The sequence below is a fragment of the Kogia breviceps genome, chromosome 5 (genome assembly GCF_026419965.1).
Source record: "Kogia breviceps isolate mKogBre1 chromosome 5, mKogBre1 haplotype 1, whole genome shotgun sequence".
Classification (NCBI taxonomy): Eukaryota; Metazoa; Chordata; class Mammalia; order Artiodactyla; family Physeteridae; genus Kogia; species Kogia breviceps.
The window spans coordinates 52,174,251-52,189,859 of NC_081314.1; the positions used below are offsets into that span (position 1 = coordinate 52,174,251).

A 15,609-nucleotide genomic window follows, 5' to 3' on the forward strand; every position below is an offset into this window, starting at 1 on the left:
TGTAAAATTATTATATCCTCCAAGAGAGCCTGTGGACAGCAGGTGCTTCAGAAAAAGTTTGTTGATGAAAAGAACATATATATTCGTTGCCTTTTGTTTATAATTTATGCTACGTGCCTTTTCATTATGAACTCATTCCTTTTGCCAAGAAAACTCAAATATGACTAAAATTATGTTAACCTTTTAAAAAGTCTACGTCAAATCACTGTAAAATAATTCTTCAAATGAAGGAAGCTTTCTTCTTTTATCTCACACTGTACCAATTTTGAAATTGACTGTGGTACATAGGGTCATCACTCCTAGTTTTTCACCCCTCACTACTGTAATTATATACTCACACCCTGCCACCCAGGCAGTAGTGCCTAGCTGTGTGCAGTGTTCTTCCGCGCCCCAATCCATCAATGTTGGCATTGACCACATGTCTTACCTGGTCAATGGGATAATAGAAATGACAGACAAGCCAGTTCCAAGCTTGTCTACGCCTAGATCCAGACAAATCAGTCCCAGGCAAGCCCAGTCCACAATGGTCAAATCACAAACAAACTGCAGACCTGTGACCATGAATATGCTTGTTCTTTTAAGAAACTGAGATTTTGAAATTGTTACAAAACAAAAATATATCAATGCTCAGTATCTTTATGTGGCTACTCATGTAACATTAGGTGCATCAAACCACACCTCCTTGGATTACCTATCCTAAATTAATAACAGTAATTTTCTTTGGCTATCTTCTATTCCAGAAAACAGAATCAGAAATCTTTTTAATAAAGGAATTTTTAAAGAAAAAGTTGTCATGGAAAGACATTCTATGAAGTCTAATTTTCAGAAATAAACTACGATATGCCAAATAAACTATATTTTAACAAACCCAAGTTACAATTTTGTAACCTCAGATGTGTCTACAATTTACCAAGCAGTTCTCTAAGTGAACTGAAAGTAACCCATCTCCTTAACTATCTGAAATACTCCAAGATCGCTCATCTGGTTTTTTGAGCAGTTCCTGAATAGCTTCCCTTCAAAACCTCACAGGTGTGAACTAAGTAGTGTTAGGAGGGGGAACCAGTATAAATTAGTAAAAATCTTGAATTAAAGAAGAGTTCAGTAAGTACAGTTTTGTTAATTGTGAATACTAATACTTTTAGGGTCTGCCTGAATCACAAGACAGGAATCATCTGTTAATTCTGTGGCCAGGAGGATGTCTTTCCTTTTTATGCTAAGTGATTCAGAAATCTATTCTTTTAAAAAGTAGGGTAGGGCTTCCCTGGTGGCGTGGTGGTTGAGAGTCCACCTGCCCATGCAGGGGACACGGGTTCGTGCCCCGGGCCGGGAAGATCCCACATGCCGCGGAGCGGCTGGGCCTGTGAGCCATGGCCGCTGAGCCTGCGCGTCCGGAGCCTGCGCTCCGCAACGGGAGAGGCCACAACAGTGAGGCCCGCGTACCGAAAAAAAAAAAAAAAAAAGTAGGGTAGATTTTTTTGTTTCCACAAATATTTTATTAATCTTTTTCTGTCACAATTTGTATGAAGACAAACTGCAGCCTAACACAATTCAATTATGACAACTTTTAAAAGTAATGAGATTTTCATGAAGCAATTCCAAGAACATCATTGCCTTTTTAGCCATTTATATATAATAAAGCAAAACTAATATACAGTGTGAAAACTGTATATTAATAATTTGCTGAGCATGAGTCACACTACAAATAATTCTTATTTTCATTATTGTTCACTAAAGCTAGCATCACAGAATATAAAAATAATATTTTAGCTTAGAAAGATTCTTAAGGCTAGTTCAACCACCCATCAGATATTTGAGTTAACTCTATAACACTGCTCCCAAATGCTCAGTTATCCTCTGGACCCTTCCAGTGAGAGGCAGTGTTCCCAAATCAGGGGGATTGTGAATCTGTTTCAGTTAAGTTAGCAAAAGGCAGTAATCAGGCCTATTGTAATTTCCACTTATTAAATAAAATAATTACTTTAAAAATGACCCTTTTACACAACACAAATGGGAAAAGAATGTATCAAAAGAGCACGAATGATGGTGAATAGAGAACAGATAAGTCAGCTCACATCTGGACAGACCCTTGGGAAGCTTATCCTTATCCTTGGCTGAGCAATGACACCAATACTTGAATTTTGAATGTTAGGTTTTAGTTGTTTTTATTTTTGCTCATATTTTTAAATTTGCACTGATAATAGTCCAGGGCATACAGACAGGATGCATAAGGATATTAAATTAGCACTAGTAGAAGGGAAATAATAAAATAACAATTTTGCAAATGCACTCAAAATAGTCCTTAAGTTGCATTATCTTACTCAAAATAGTCATCAAGTACATCAAGAAGTCGCTAGCCCTTAAAAAAAAAAGAAGTCAAAAGGAACTAGAGCGTTCATAGCAGCAGATCTATTACTCAAATGCTTATCAATAGTAGAATGGATAAATTGTGATAGACATTTAAGATGGCACACTAAAAGAAGTGAACAATCTATAACTACATGTAATAGCTTGGATGAATCTCACAAACAATGTTAAGAAAAAGAAGTCAGGGGACCTCCCTGGTGGCGCAGTGGTTAAGACTGCACGCTCCCAATGCAGAGGGCCCAGGTTTGATCCCTGGTCAGGGAACTAGATCCCACATGCATGCCGCAACTAAGAGTTTGCATGCTACAACTAAGGAGCCCACATGCTGCAACTAAGGAGCCTGCGAGCCACAACTAAGGAGCCCGCCTGCCGCAACTAAGACCCGGCACAACCAAATAAATAAATATTTTTTGAAAAAGAAGTCAGAAACAAGATTGTATATTGTTTGATTTCATTTATGTAAAGTAAAAAAACAGGCAAAATCAATTCATAGCAATTATCCTTAGTGGGTAGGGGACACTTAGTGACTGAAAGGGGCTCAAGGAAACTTCCGGGGTGCTGGTATTGTTATGTGTTTTGATCAGGTTGCTGATTACACAAATGTGTTTGTGAAAATTCATCAAACTGCCTTGCTTACAATTTGTACACTTTTATGTATGTATGTCACAATTCATAATAGCTAAAATGTAAAAAAAAAGAAAGTAAACGTTAGACTTGATTGGGCTATTCACATGCCCAGTGTTTTACTTGTGAAGTGTTTGATTTATTTCTTCTCATGTCAAATATAGGAACTCAATATATTAAGTCTAAAAGTAATTTTGTCTAGTTTTAGAGCTACAATATGTAACTAATTTTAGACTACATTTTAATATACATCTGTGTCAAAAATCAAATACAATGTTATTTTGAATGTGTTGAAAATTGTTTTCTTAGACAAATAATTCAGAGACAACTAAATGATCAGTGTCACTTAAAATGAGAAAAATAATTTTAGTCTTTATATATCATGAATATTAATTATATTATCTTTAAAATTACCTTTATTATATGATCATTGATAATACACAAAGCTAAATTTTCATTTATATAAAATCATTTCTGTATCATGTGCCATGCAAAAATGAGGAAAAATAAACTCCTATAGGGGTTTATGAGATTGTCTGGTATAATGAAAAGGTTTTGAGAATTAGAAGGAAAGTTGGGCAAGAGCGTAGTAATAGAGAAAAAGAATGGTTAGAACCGTGGATATCAGCTGACAAATTCCAGACTTTCCACCAACAAGCTGTGTGAGCTCTGTCAGGTCAACACTGTCCAACAGAAGTGAACCACATTTGTAATTGTTAGATTTCTAGCAGCCACGTTTTAAAAGGTAGGAAGTGTATGTGCCCTGCAATACACCAATAAGATCTAAAGCGACCCAAGAGTTCATCGAAATGTAGTGCCACCAAAGCAATAAAGTTGTGTTTAACAGATAAATGCTTCACAATGCTTTGGCTAAAAATTTTAAGTTTAAATTAGTTAAAATATGAAATTCAATTCCTCAGTTGCACACTAACCGCACTTTAAGTGCTTCTGCCACACAGGACCAGTGGCTACCATGCTGGACAGCATAGTCGTCAAGTCATTCAATCTCTCTGAGGTTCGCTTTCTTCACTGATAAAACTAAAGGAGGTATTCAAGAGGAAGAATTCCCAGCGGAAATGTCTGCCAACCGAAGCCCACATGCCCCACTCAAAACACAAGCCACGCAGGAATGCAGCACAGTGTCAAGGGATCCTCTGACTTTCAGACAAAGTTGGAAATCCGGATGCTCACACAAAATATCTTTCTTTTTCCATGTAGACAACTACCGTGAAATTTTCCCAAGCACTGTGTGGGCCAAACCCAAACATATGCTGCTCTTTGCAACCTGGGTTCTACAAAGCTTCTTTCCTGTTTTTCCGATCTGTGATTTATTTAGGAGTGATTTGGCTTCTACATCTGGAAACTAAAAAACACAGCTAGAGAATCAGTTGAGTGGTGAGCTTCAAAGCCCCCCTGTGAAGTCAAAGTGAAGCTACAGAGCCTGCGGTGAAAGCTAGCAGGATCCCGGTGTGGGCCCGTGCCATGTCTACACCCCAGGTTGCGGAGAAGTCTGAGAATCATCTGAAGCTTAGGGACAGCTCAAGCCCCTAATTTTGGATCAAGGACAATGTGCTGGAGAGAGATGGAAAGGGCAGTGAAGCCAAGTTCGCCACACTATCACTCCTATTTCCCTGGGATCCAATCCTGTGGAGCCTGCCTCCATCCTTCAGGGCATGAGATGCAGAGAGGGACACGGTGAACATGCTGCTGACAGTAGAAAGCTGCAGAGGTGAGGCAGCAAGTGGTAGTGTGAGCAGCCAGCAGCACCTTCTGAGGACATGGAGATGGGAAGCGGTGGGGGATGGCAGTGGACCCCAAGGAGGCCAGTTCTCAAGTCCAGGTGCGTCAGCATCTGGGAATATTCTTAACTCTGAGGAGGCAAAGTAAAAAACTCTGCTTTGTGAATAGGTACTGTCAAAACCTCCTTTTAGTTCCAGGGTGAGGGAGCCTTGGAAACTGAGGATTTGTAAGAGTCCTGAGTTAGGATTCAAGCAATTTGAGCATAAATCCCAAGTGTATCACTGTCTTGCTGTGTGACTTCTGTTTCCCCAAATTCAAAATGGTAATAATATTGCATATTGCTTTACTCAACATCAGAGGTTTTTGGACCAAATGATATCATGAATACAAAGCAATTTGAAAAGCATAAATGTCTCATGTGATAGCAAGGCATTATTTTTTATTATTTACTAAGCAATTACTAGTGGATTCTAGAAATGCAATTTATTAGATGTCATTTAACTCTCTAATCAGGATTCTTACATTTGAGGGAGGTGGAATGGGTTTGGGCTTTAGAGAAATAGCAGTCAGCACTGATGACTCCATTACAAACCTGGCCACTTTCTAGAGGGTTCATGGCATGGAACCAGGGGAGGTCAAATTCCAAGATGGACTTTAAAATACCTCAGAAAGGGGAATTTGCCCGAAAGCAGGGGTTCTTAGCCTTTTTCAGGTCACTGATGCTTTCAGGATCTGATAAAAGCTATAGCGTCTGTCTTGGAAAAAGGCACTTATACAAAATTGACATAAATTTTCAGAAAATTCATAGACCCCATAGATCCCAAATTGAAAATGCCACCCTCAGGGAAGAGAGGGTCACAGACAAGACACACGACGTGGTCTTAGACTGAGCTGTTGCCAGGTAGGAGGCAGTTTTGAGAACAGCTGGAGGCCTGAAATAAAAACAAAGCAGTCTTTCTTTAAGGGCTTGGTCTCTGCTCAAAGTATTGCTACTGTGGGACCCTCAGATGAACACTTCTCGGGGGCTAAAAAAGGAGTCTCACATGTATTCACCATCATTCTAGATAACTGGGCTAGAAGCTACTGCTTCCTTGGGCAGTTTCAACAGAAAAGAGTATCTGCTAGCTTAATCCATATGGACCCTGACCAACCCAGGGAGCAAAAGGTAAATGAGAAAAAGACAATATGCAGCCTGTTAAGTGTCCCTAAGAACCACACTGCACATGTTAGAACTATACTGTAGAACACGTAGGGAATTTTCCCATTTTGGTTTTTGGGACAGAGAACAGAGACCAAATGTCCCAAAGGACTTACAATCACTGAGAGTATTACCAAGAGAAGTCCCCAGCAACCTAGCCTAACAGAGAGGATCACGGCAGCAATTTGGCACCCACATAGATAGCAGGAGAGCAGGAAGAGAAACACTGATTTCCTAGAAATTCAACAGCAACTTCTCACTGACAAGAACAGAACTCTCCCTGATTTGTGAATCAAGTATGGCTTCAAACATTTTGACAAAATATTCTCTACCCACTTCCCGATCTAATCTCTTACAGAAATATGTTTAGGAAAGTATAATGGAAGTCAAATGGAAAACAGAAATATTCATCTCATGTATCTCTAATTATTAAAGTATGTTTGGAAGAGTGAGGTCATACTGTGAAATTGAAATTACAATTGTTCATAAAACATTTAATGACTTTTTCATAATATGCGCATATGCTCTATTTTTAATTGTATTGACATCACAAAAGAATACCTCATGTACTGCAATATTTGAAACTTGACTTTCAAAATAGGGATGAATGAACAAGTTGAAATTACTAGTCATGCAATTAATGCTCTTTCTTTAAATCAAAGATATTTATCTCTCTAAGACCAGTTGAACTGCATTAAAAAATGTATCTTCTGATTATCAAATAATGAGGTCTTCACCAAGGACTGCAGACAATATGAAGTCAGAAGGAACATTCAGAAGCACATGAAAATACTGTATGAACAAACACACTGTACTGCATTCCTATCTACCTGCCAAAGAAATACAGTCATTTGTAGGAGTGGGAAATTTTCACAAATTGTCAATGGATTTTGAAACTCCCCAAGGACAGGATGGCTTCCACTTTGGGATTTCCCCTAACAGTCTCCTAGTTAGGTTTATACTTCAGAGAGATACCTGGAAATCTCTTTTAATTTTAATTCTTCCAGGTCAGATGGTTTAAATAGCAGATAATTTCCCTCTGTAGTTCCATGACTTCAAATGCCACTTCTTACTAATATATGTCAAATTAAATGGTAAATCACATTTTAATATTTAGTAGAACATTTTTACGAAAGTATTATGTTGGATATTCCAATAATATAATTTAGAACAGTGCCTGGCACATAACAAGTGCTCGAAGAATGCCAACAATGACAATGTCATTCTCACCTTGTGGGGGGCAGCTACTAAGATGGCCCCAGGTAATCCTTACTTTCTGTTATTCTTGTCCTTGAGCACAGGCTGGACTTGGTGATTAGATTCTAATGAACAGAATATGGCAGAAAGTGATGAGTTATCACCTTCAAGATTAGGTTATTAAAATACTTTCACTTTCATCTTGGGTTCATACACACTCTCTCTCTAGCTTTCTCTTGGATCTCTTGCCCTGGGGGAAGCCAGCTATTACGTTTTAAGTTCCAGGTTGGAATAATGGAAGTTCCTTCAGAAAGGCCCGGATGAGTGAGATTGGAATTGGATCTTCTGAGGCCTGCCAACAACCACATCAGCGAATTCTGAAGCAGATCCTTCGGTCCCGGTCAAATTTTGAGATGACTACAACCCCAATCAGCAGTTTGACTGCAACATCGTGAGACAGAGATCTTCAGATAATCACCCAGCTAAGTCGATTCCTTTCCAGCAAAAACTGTGAGATAATATTTGCCATTCTAAGCCGATTCAGTTTGGGGGTACTTTGCTATGCAACAGGATAACTAATCCAGATTTTAGAAGTGGGGTGCTGCCATGACAAAAACCTAAAAGGTGGCAGAGGCTTTGGAACCATGTAGTGGGCCTAAGAAGAGTGCCAGTGACAGTGCAAAGTGCCTTGGACACATTGTTCACAGAATTTTGGACTTTGAAGAGATTTCTATTACGGGCATAAATGAAAGTGAGGAAAATCTTATTGTAAACTAGAAATTACACAGTGGCAAAAGGTTTAACAATACGACACTTATGTGTAGTTACGTGACCTGCAGACTCATGCATTTATATGAGACGTTTAAAAAGTGCCAAATGAACTGGGTGACTTAGTTAAGGAGCTTTCCCAGCAAAGTACTGAAGATGCTACCTCGTTCCTTCTTGCTGTTTATAGCAAACTATGAGAATATAAAACAGGGGAGGGACTACCAAACAAAAAAGGAGGCAGGACCTGAAGGTTTTGAAAATCCTCAGTCTCTCTAGACAGCAAACAATGCTAAAGTTAAGAAATAGTTTCCAAGCAAAGATCATTTCTAGGGAACTGCCTGAGAAAACATGGTCTAAAATGAGATCAACGGTGTAGCTTCTGAAATCCTTTTGGTAAGCCTGGGAAACGTGGCATCTCAGAGTACTATTCAATCAGACCACAGGATCTCCTACAACTTTAAGGGTGTGACTCACAGATACTCTCAACAGGCCTTTGGTAAGTTAAAGGGCATTGTCTCTCCCTTGCCTCTGCAGAAACTCAAGGTAGAGAAGGAATCATCTCCAAGGTGGGTGTGGTTTTTTGTCTAACAGAGTAAACCTCAACAAGTTTCACAGGAGACCCACAAAAATTTTGAGAGGATTTTACCAGCAGATACACTGCCAGTTTGGACTGGAAGGAATGGAGATGGTCCTCAATGAAAAAAGGTCACAGATCCCCAAAATTCTACAGGCAGGAAGCAGACTGAGAAAACTCAGCTGCCAACACATGCTACCTTTCATGAAAAAAGGAAGGATGACTCAGTAGTCCATAGGGTAGAATCAAGAACCATGGAGAATTATTCCCAGGCCTGGACCTAGCTGAGGAACATTTGCCTAACTGGATTTCAGAATTTTCATGGACCAGCAACTCCTACACATCTTGCACTTTCCGCTGTTTTGAATAAGAATATGTAGGTATTGTACGCCTGCCCCACTGTTGTATGTTGCTTATGTTGAGGTTTAGTTTCACAGATCTACCAATGAAGAGGAACTATACTTGAGAAGTTGTACTTGAGGAACTATATCCAAGGAGCCATACCCACACCCAGATAAAACTTAGATGACTTCTGGATTTTGAGCTGATACTCACCTATCTAGTAAAGAGGATATATTTTTCATCTTCTAATAAAAGTGATGTTTGACATCAATACTATTTAACATGTTTTACAGAATCAAACCTTTAAAAAGGATGTAAAGTCCTTTTAAAAATTACCTCTAAATGTTTGTTAATAGGTTGAGAGATTATTGCAGTAGGAAGCATAGATTTACAATATTAAATCTCACTAATATAAAACGTGATAAACTGTTCTACACTAACCAATCAAGCAATTTATCAGCTGCCCAATATTAATCTACATTTAGAATACTTATTTGATAGTATTATAGCTATTGTCTAGAGCATACAAGCAATGTCAAAGTTCTCACATACCTTGATTTATAGAATTTTTTTTTACAAAAATTCCACTTAAATAAGGGCTTTAAATGAGAGGTGAAACGGGAAATAGAATGTTTGATTCTCCTAAAATGATTATATATTTTTCTTAAGTTCACTTATTCTCAAAGGAAAGGAAATGGTGTCATTCAAATGTTCTAAAATGCCTCATCCTTCAGAATGACAGCACATCTTTCACTTTTCTATTCACTACGTATCATATTGTGACATTTTATATGTGAAAAATAGCTAAAGCAATATTTTAAAAAAATGTCATACTATTATAATGAGCAATTTATTTCATGTCCATGTCCCTCCAGGCTATAAGCCTATTTAGTGAGCCTTATTAGTGTAGGGCAATGGCTGGCATGTCCTCTGGAAAAGCACCCACAGGCCAATAAAAACAAAGAACACAAGTGTGCCATTCAGAAATACAGAGACATTGTTTAAAAATAGCAAAACCCATGCTGCTCAGACCGAGAGGAGGGTGCTGCCGGTCTGCAGACACAGCAGAGCGCAGTGAGGAGTGCTCCGCTGTTCTGGAAATCAGTGTATGTGGGCTCTGGGCTTAGCTTGAGACGCACGCTAAGTGATTCACCCTCTTCAGGATTGTTTTCTTAACTGTAAAATTCAGTGTCTGCATCACCAAGTGATGCGTTCCTGAACGTCAGACATGCAGGTACTCATAACACGAGTTCTTATTTTATACGTACAAAACCTGTATAGGTACAATGGGTTGCCAAATGCTCACTTTTTACCCTAACATAAACTTCTAAAAAGGAAACTTTACGCTACTACTTGTAAATGAAAAATCTGACTTAACGTGCCATTAATGGGTAGTAACCATAAAATTTAAATACAATAAAACAACAAAACAATTATTAAAGTCTAGCTGTCAGGCTGTTGGCTGCCTGAAGTCTGCTCTCTGAAAACAAATGAGCAACTATATCTAGGAGACAGGCTCTAGTATCAAACTGAGAGTTTCTCCTTGACTTGTCAAGAAAACATTGAAAGGGAATTCAAAAGGGCAGAAGTTTCTCCCGTGATTTGATGTTATTTTATGCAGCATCTGCAGATCACCTAAAACCAACTCCAGTATCAACTAAAATCACCTTTTTCAACAGCACCAAATGTCCTACACTCTGGAAATGTTGCACCAAATAATCACACCTGTTACTTCTGATTCTAAATTTTATCTTGAATCCTCACACGACCCACCTAACCCACTTTCTCAAAACCTTTAATATTGTCACAGAGACACTAAAATAATTTTGAGGGCAATGGAGTACTGTGGAAGGAACACAGGCTAGGAAATCACATTGGGGTTCCAAGTTCAGATTTATTAGATTCGACCTTGATACTGGAAAGGTAATTTACCCCTCTGGGCCTCAGACTGCTCCTTCACACCAAAGTGCTCAGTCAGGGTTAAGTGAGAAAATGCATGTAACGTGCTTAAGCCCAGCACCTGAATGTGGCAGAGAGTCAATAAATGGTATGTATTTAACATAATTTAATTCTTTCAAGGAAATCTTCAAATTTCTATCAAAATAAATTCATTTCAAATAAGAGTGGCTTGAAAGAAAAAATACAGTTGGCCATTTTTATTTTACACTAAAGTTATACATACCTTTCACTTCCAAACAAAGCTACAAAACCCATAAACCACTGACTGGCAAAAGTAGCAAAAACATTTTGTCCTCAGTGATAAAATAAGAACACTTAGTTGTCAAAATGAAAAACAGCAACTCTTAGCTGCTACCATGCAAAGCATTCTCAAGTCTTTTCTTACCAAAAAAGGGTCAATATGGTAGAAAAGACAGAGTGAGAGTGCCTTTAATCAAGTAAAAGTTTCAGCCAAGGTGGGCATATGGCTCTGAAAAGAGCCACATTTAGACCACAGATAATGACTCTATTACCTACTGGGTGTAATACACAGTGGGCAAAATGAAAAGTAGCCCAATATTAATCCTGCAACAGCAGTCCTGGTTACCTAGTAAATGTCATAGTGATGCACTCTGGGATTTGTGCCAGTCACATTAAATGTATTATTTCTAGTCCATACAAGTGTGCAAAACAGACATTGCTATCCCCAGCCAACTAGGAAGAAGGCGAAGTTCAGAGAGTTACCTGCCTGCTCAAGGTCACTCCATTGGTAAACACCAGAGTTGCATTCAAAGAGTATCTGTTGCCAAACCCACTCCCCCTTCAGTAGTCCCTGTTTCTTTCTTTTTAGGACAGGTGGATGTGGGCAAGAATCTTCCCCAGTGCTTTGAAATGTCATAAACTGATGTTAGCCCCCTTCTCTCTCTCTCATGTCTTCTAGTTTCTCTCAAATCATTTGCATTTTGGTCCACCCGGCTTCAGTCATCATTCTCAAACTCCAAGTCACTCATTCCTTAAGTCTCTAAAACCTGGTCTTGTGTCACAGCTCTTGGTAAGGCAGGAGGGAATTTTAAAAGGTGCAGGTAAGTTTTCCAATCTACTTGGATGTAGTGAACTGTATAACATGCCTAGGTCTTCTACCTCGGACTTAAACAAAAGGCTCACAGATACTGAGCAATTCTCTTCCCTGGTGGTGAACCAATATTGGCGAGTTCCAATTTACAGGGACGACTAAGGCAGGTACAGTGTGTGGAATCACACATATTCGTGCATGTCACATATATTTAACAGAATGTTTAACTGAGTCATATTTTCAAAAGTTATCTAGAAGCTTTTATCTTTTATTCAGGAAATAAATCTTAAGGCACGGTTTTACATAAAGAGTTTTTATGTCTGTTCCATTTTTTAAACAGAACAGAATTATACAAAAACAGCTTGATAAATTTCACCTTTTAACTGCACGATGTATGTACTTCAGTGAAAATGTCCATTTAATAGACAACATCTAATTGATGTTTGTATGTCCTAACTTTGCACTTGAAAACGAGTATCCCTACTACGCATTGCCTACAACCATGGGGCTAAATTACTAATCGCCTATAACCCATGGGGCTAATTCTGTGAACCACTCTGTTGTACATGAAGTTCCCCAGTATTCCAAAATGCAAGTATCACCCTTCTAAGCACTGTACCCCCGCTAACACTATTGATCCTATGACAAACTATTATAAACACCATTATCCTGATCATTAAATATGATGAAAGTAAATCACAGAGATGTTAAGTAACCCAAGATCACCCAGCTGGTAAAAAAAAAAAAAAAAATATATATATATATATATATATATATATATATATATATATATATGGCAAGACATCAAGTCCAAGAGCTCTGACTCCTCAGCCCACATCTACTACATTTCACTGCTCACCACATATAAGCACATTCATTGGCAGAGAGCCAATGAATATATAGGTATAGACCTATATATTTATTGATCACCTACTACAGTATATGCCAAGCACTCAGCACTGGAGATGAAAGAATTTTTTAAAAGCCTGGTCCTGAGCTGAAGGAGAACTTTTCTTTTTTTTTTAAAGCAAATTCAGGGTAGGTTGAAAACAAAGAAGAAACCAGATAAGATACAGTATGTTTTCATGCTCAGGCAAATGGGCCATTCTATGTCTCAGGGGAACATAATGCAAAGGACAGCTAACTTGAATAACCATATCACTCTTAGAAGCACCAAACATGTTTGTTTTAAATAACTGTAATACAGTTATCTGGAATAGGAGCATAGAAGACATCATATGAACCTTTTCTTGATGGTTTCTGGTCATCACCGGGAAGACCAAGAGCACTGCAATAATGTAATACAATGCTTTAAGAAGGAGGGACTGTTTGCCCCCTCAAAAATTTAAATAGTTACATCCCTCTCCCAGATCTTATTGCACAAGGTTACTGCCTACCTCTGGCAATCACACCCTCTCCTAACCTGACATGATATAAAGAGAGTTAATTAGTAACCAGACTTGAATTCTAAATTTAAATTGTCAGGGAGGGTCCCTTCTCCAGAGTAAAGAACTTGGATTTATTCCAGTCTGCCTATTTTCTTTGATGTTCATTTAGGTACAACAAAAAAGGAGCTAATTATAAAAACAAATTCTGCCAATTTCAAAATTTTACCCATGGCAACCCTGGGAAGAGAAAATGGTCAAATATCTCAAACAGCGACTGCTATGATAACAACAGCTAATGTTGAATCAGCGGTACCTACTATGTGCTAGGTATGTGCTACGAGCTTCATAGGTATTATTTTATCCTCACAGTATTTTATAAAATAGGTCACTCTAATCTCCATTATATAAATAAGAAAAATGAGGCCCAAGATCACACAAAAAGTTACAGGGCTAGAATTTGAATCACATGCTTGGGGTAAGAGAAAAAAGCCTCAAATGTCTTTGCAGCCAAGCCAGCAAGAGGGGTGGGATAGGGAGGGTGGGAGGGAGGGTGACGCAAGAGGGAAGAGATATGGGAACATATGTATATGTATAACTGATTCACTTTGTTGTAAAGGAGAAACTAACACACTATTGTAAAACAGTTATACTCCAATAAAGATGTTTTAAAAAAAAAGTGTGTGAATCAGCTCAGTCTTAAGATTACAGAGCTGTGGTTCTCGACCTTGGCTGCATACTGCTATCACCTGGGGAGACTGCCAGGTGGGTTCCACCCCACAGATTTCCACATAATTGGACTGGGAGCTGCACCCAGGTGATTCCAATGGGCAGTCAAAGCTGAGAACCACTGTTTATTGACACAGAAAATGGTGCATGGCCCCAAAAGCATTTTTGCTTTTGTTTTTTTTGGCTGCTTGGAGAGGAACGTGGGATCTTAGTTTCCTGACCAGGGATCTAACCTGCGCCCCCAGCAGTGGAAGCTCCAAGACTTAACCACTGGATCACCAGGGAAGTCCCAAAAGCAGTTTTTTAAAAAGAATTTTAAGTTAACTAAACACTGAGCTGGTCAAAGGTTGTTACTACTGCCTCTGCCACCAGAGGTAACCTCTGCCCCACTCCTCAATATAATTAAGGAACACTATGGATGGAAGTTAGAGAGGCTGGCAGACACAGACATTTGTTTTTAGTGGACGGAGCATTGCCAAAGTCTGGAACTTTCCCCATGTAACCCCTGCCATTTCCTATTTATGGAACTGTTCTACTCCAAAATACACTTGGAGTTAGACATAACCTACTTTCAGAATAATGTCTGGTGTACAACCCATTATTAAACTGAAGATGACCTAAATATGTTCATTTAACAAATGTATACCTTCAGACTACATGGCCAAATTACTTAACGTTTTTCAAGAGGCATTTTTTAAAAAAAGAAGGCCACTCATAATTAACTCTGATTTTAATACAAGCCAGGTCAAGAGATCTCACATAACTAAGCAAGTCTTAAGACTGGAGAGTTTAATGTCCTAAAAACAAATCTATATGTGTACATAAGCACTGCTGAGTAAAATGTCATTTGTCATTGGAAAAGGGAAGCAAAAGCTGCGTACCATCCGAAAATCTTCATTAAATGGCCTGCAGATATGAAATCCAAAATAAATGCTACAGAACAGAATTGTGAAAAAAGAAGAATTGTAAAAAAAAAAAGAAGAAGAAGAAACTGTAGCCTGCTTGGGAAATAATTCTTCACACATAATCATATTGCAACTGTGCAGCACCACAATTCAAGAGGAAATGGCAAAAGACTAAATTAAGAAATGGACTGTAAGGCCACTCGTTCGTTCAAACTAGCTACAACATTTTTTTTCATCTCCTGCAGCAAAGCAAATGTGTATTTTAATGGTCTTGTATTACCACTTACCACCCCTCTCCCCCACTACAACCACCAAAAGAAGGCAAATAAAAGGAGAAAAAAAACTGAGATGGATTTTCTAAATGGAATACTGCAAATAAAGGCCATGACTCAGAAATCAGGGCCTCCTCAGTCAATGAGTTCCAGCACTGGGAGTTTAGGCAAATGTGCTACTTGGGCAAAATATTTCATTGTTGTTACCTGGTTTTTTTTCAAAAAGCAGACAAGGAAGTGAAGTCTGAGAAAGCAGACAAAAGTGCTTGGGACTAGTTTTCTCACCACAGTTAAAATTTGTTTGTTGACTGAATAAATATATACATTGACCCCCTCCTGAGTGTCAGGCACTGTGCAGTGCTGAGGATGTATTGGTGAATGTGATAGCACCTGCTCTCATGAGTCTCCTGAACTAAGAGAACAAGGCACCAACCTTGCATAATCCACCATATACACTCTTCCAGTCACACGTGTGAAAATCCAGTCCTGCCATTGTACTAC

At 38.6% G+C, this 15,609-nt stretch overlaps 2 protein-coding genes across 9 annotated transcripts in view; one reads left to right on the forward strand and one right to left on the reverse strand.

Annotated features, from left to right (window-relative positions):
- GOLIM4 (golgi integral membrane protein 4) overlaps positions 1 to 15,609 on the reverse strand; it is a 77,306-nt gene that overhangs the window by 59,362 nt on the left and 2,335 nt on the right. The window lies entirely within an intron of this gene.
- LOC136794202 (uncharacterized) overlaps positions 7,444 to 15,609 on the forward strand; it is a 134,038-nt gene continuing 125,872 nt past the window's right edge. Inside the window, exon 1 of the mRNA XM_067033496.1 lies at positions 7,444 to 7,574. Coding sequence (XP_066889597.1) covers positions 7,444 to 7,574 — 131 coding nt within the window. The remainder of the gene's footprint in view (positions 7,575 to 15,609) is intronic.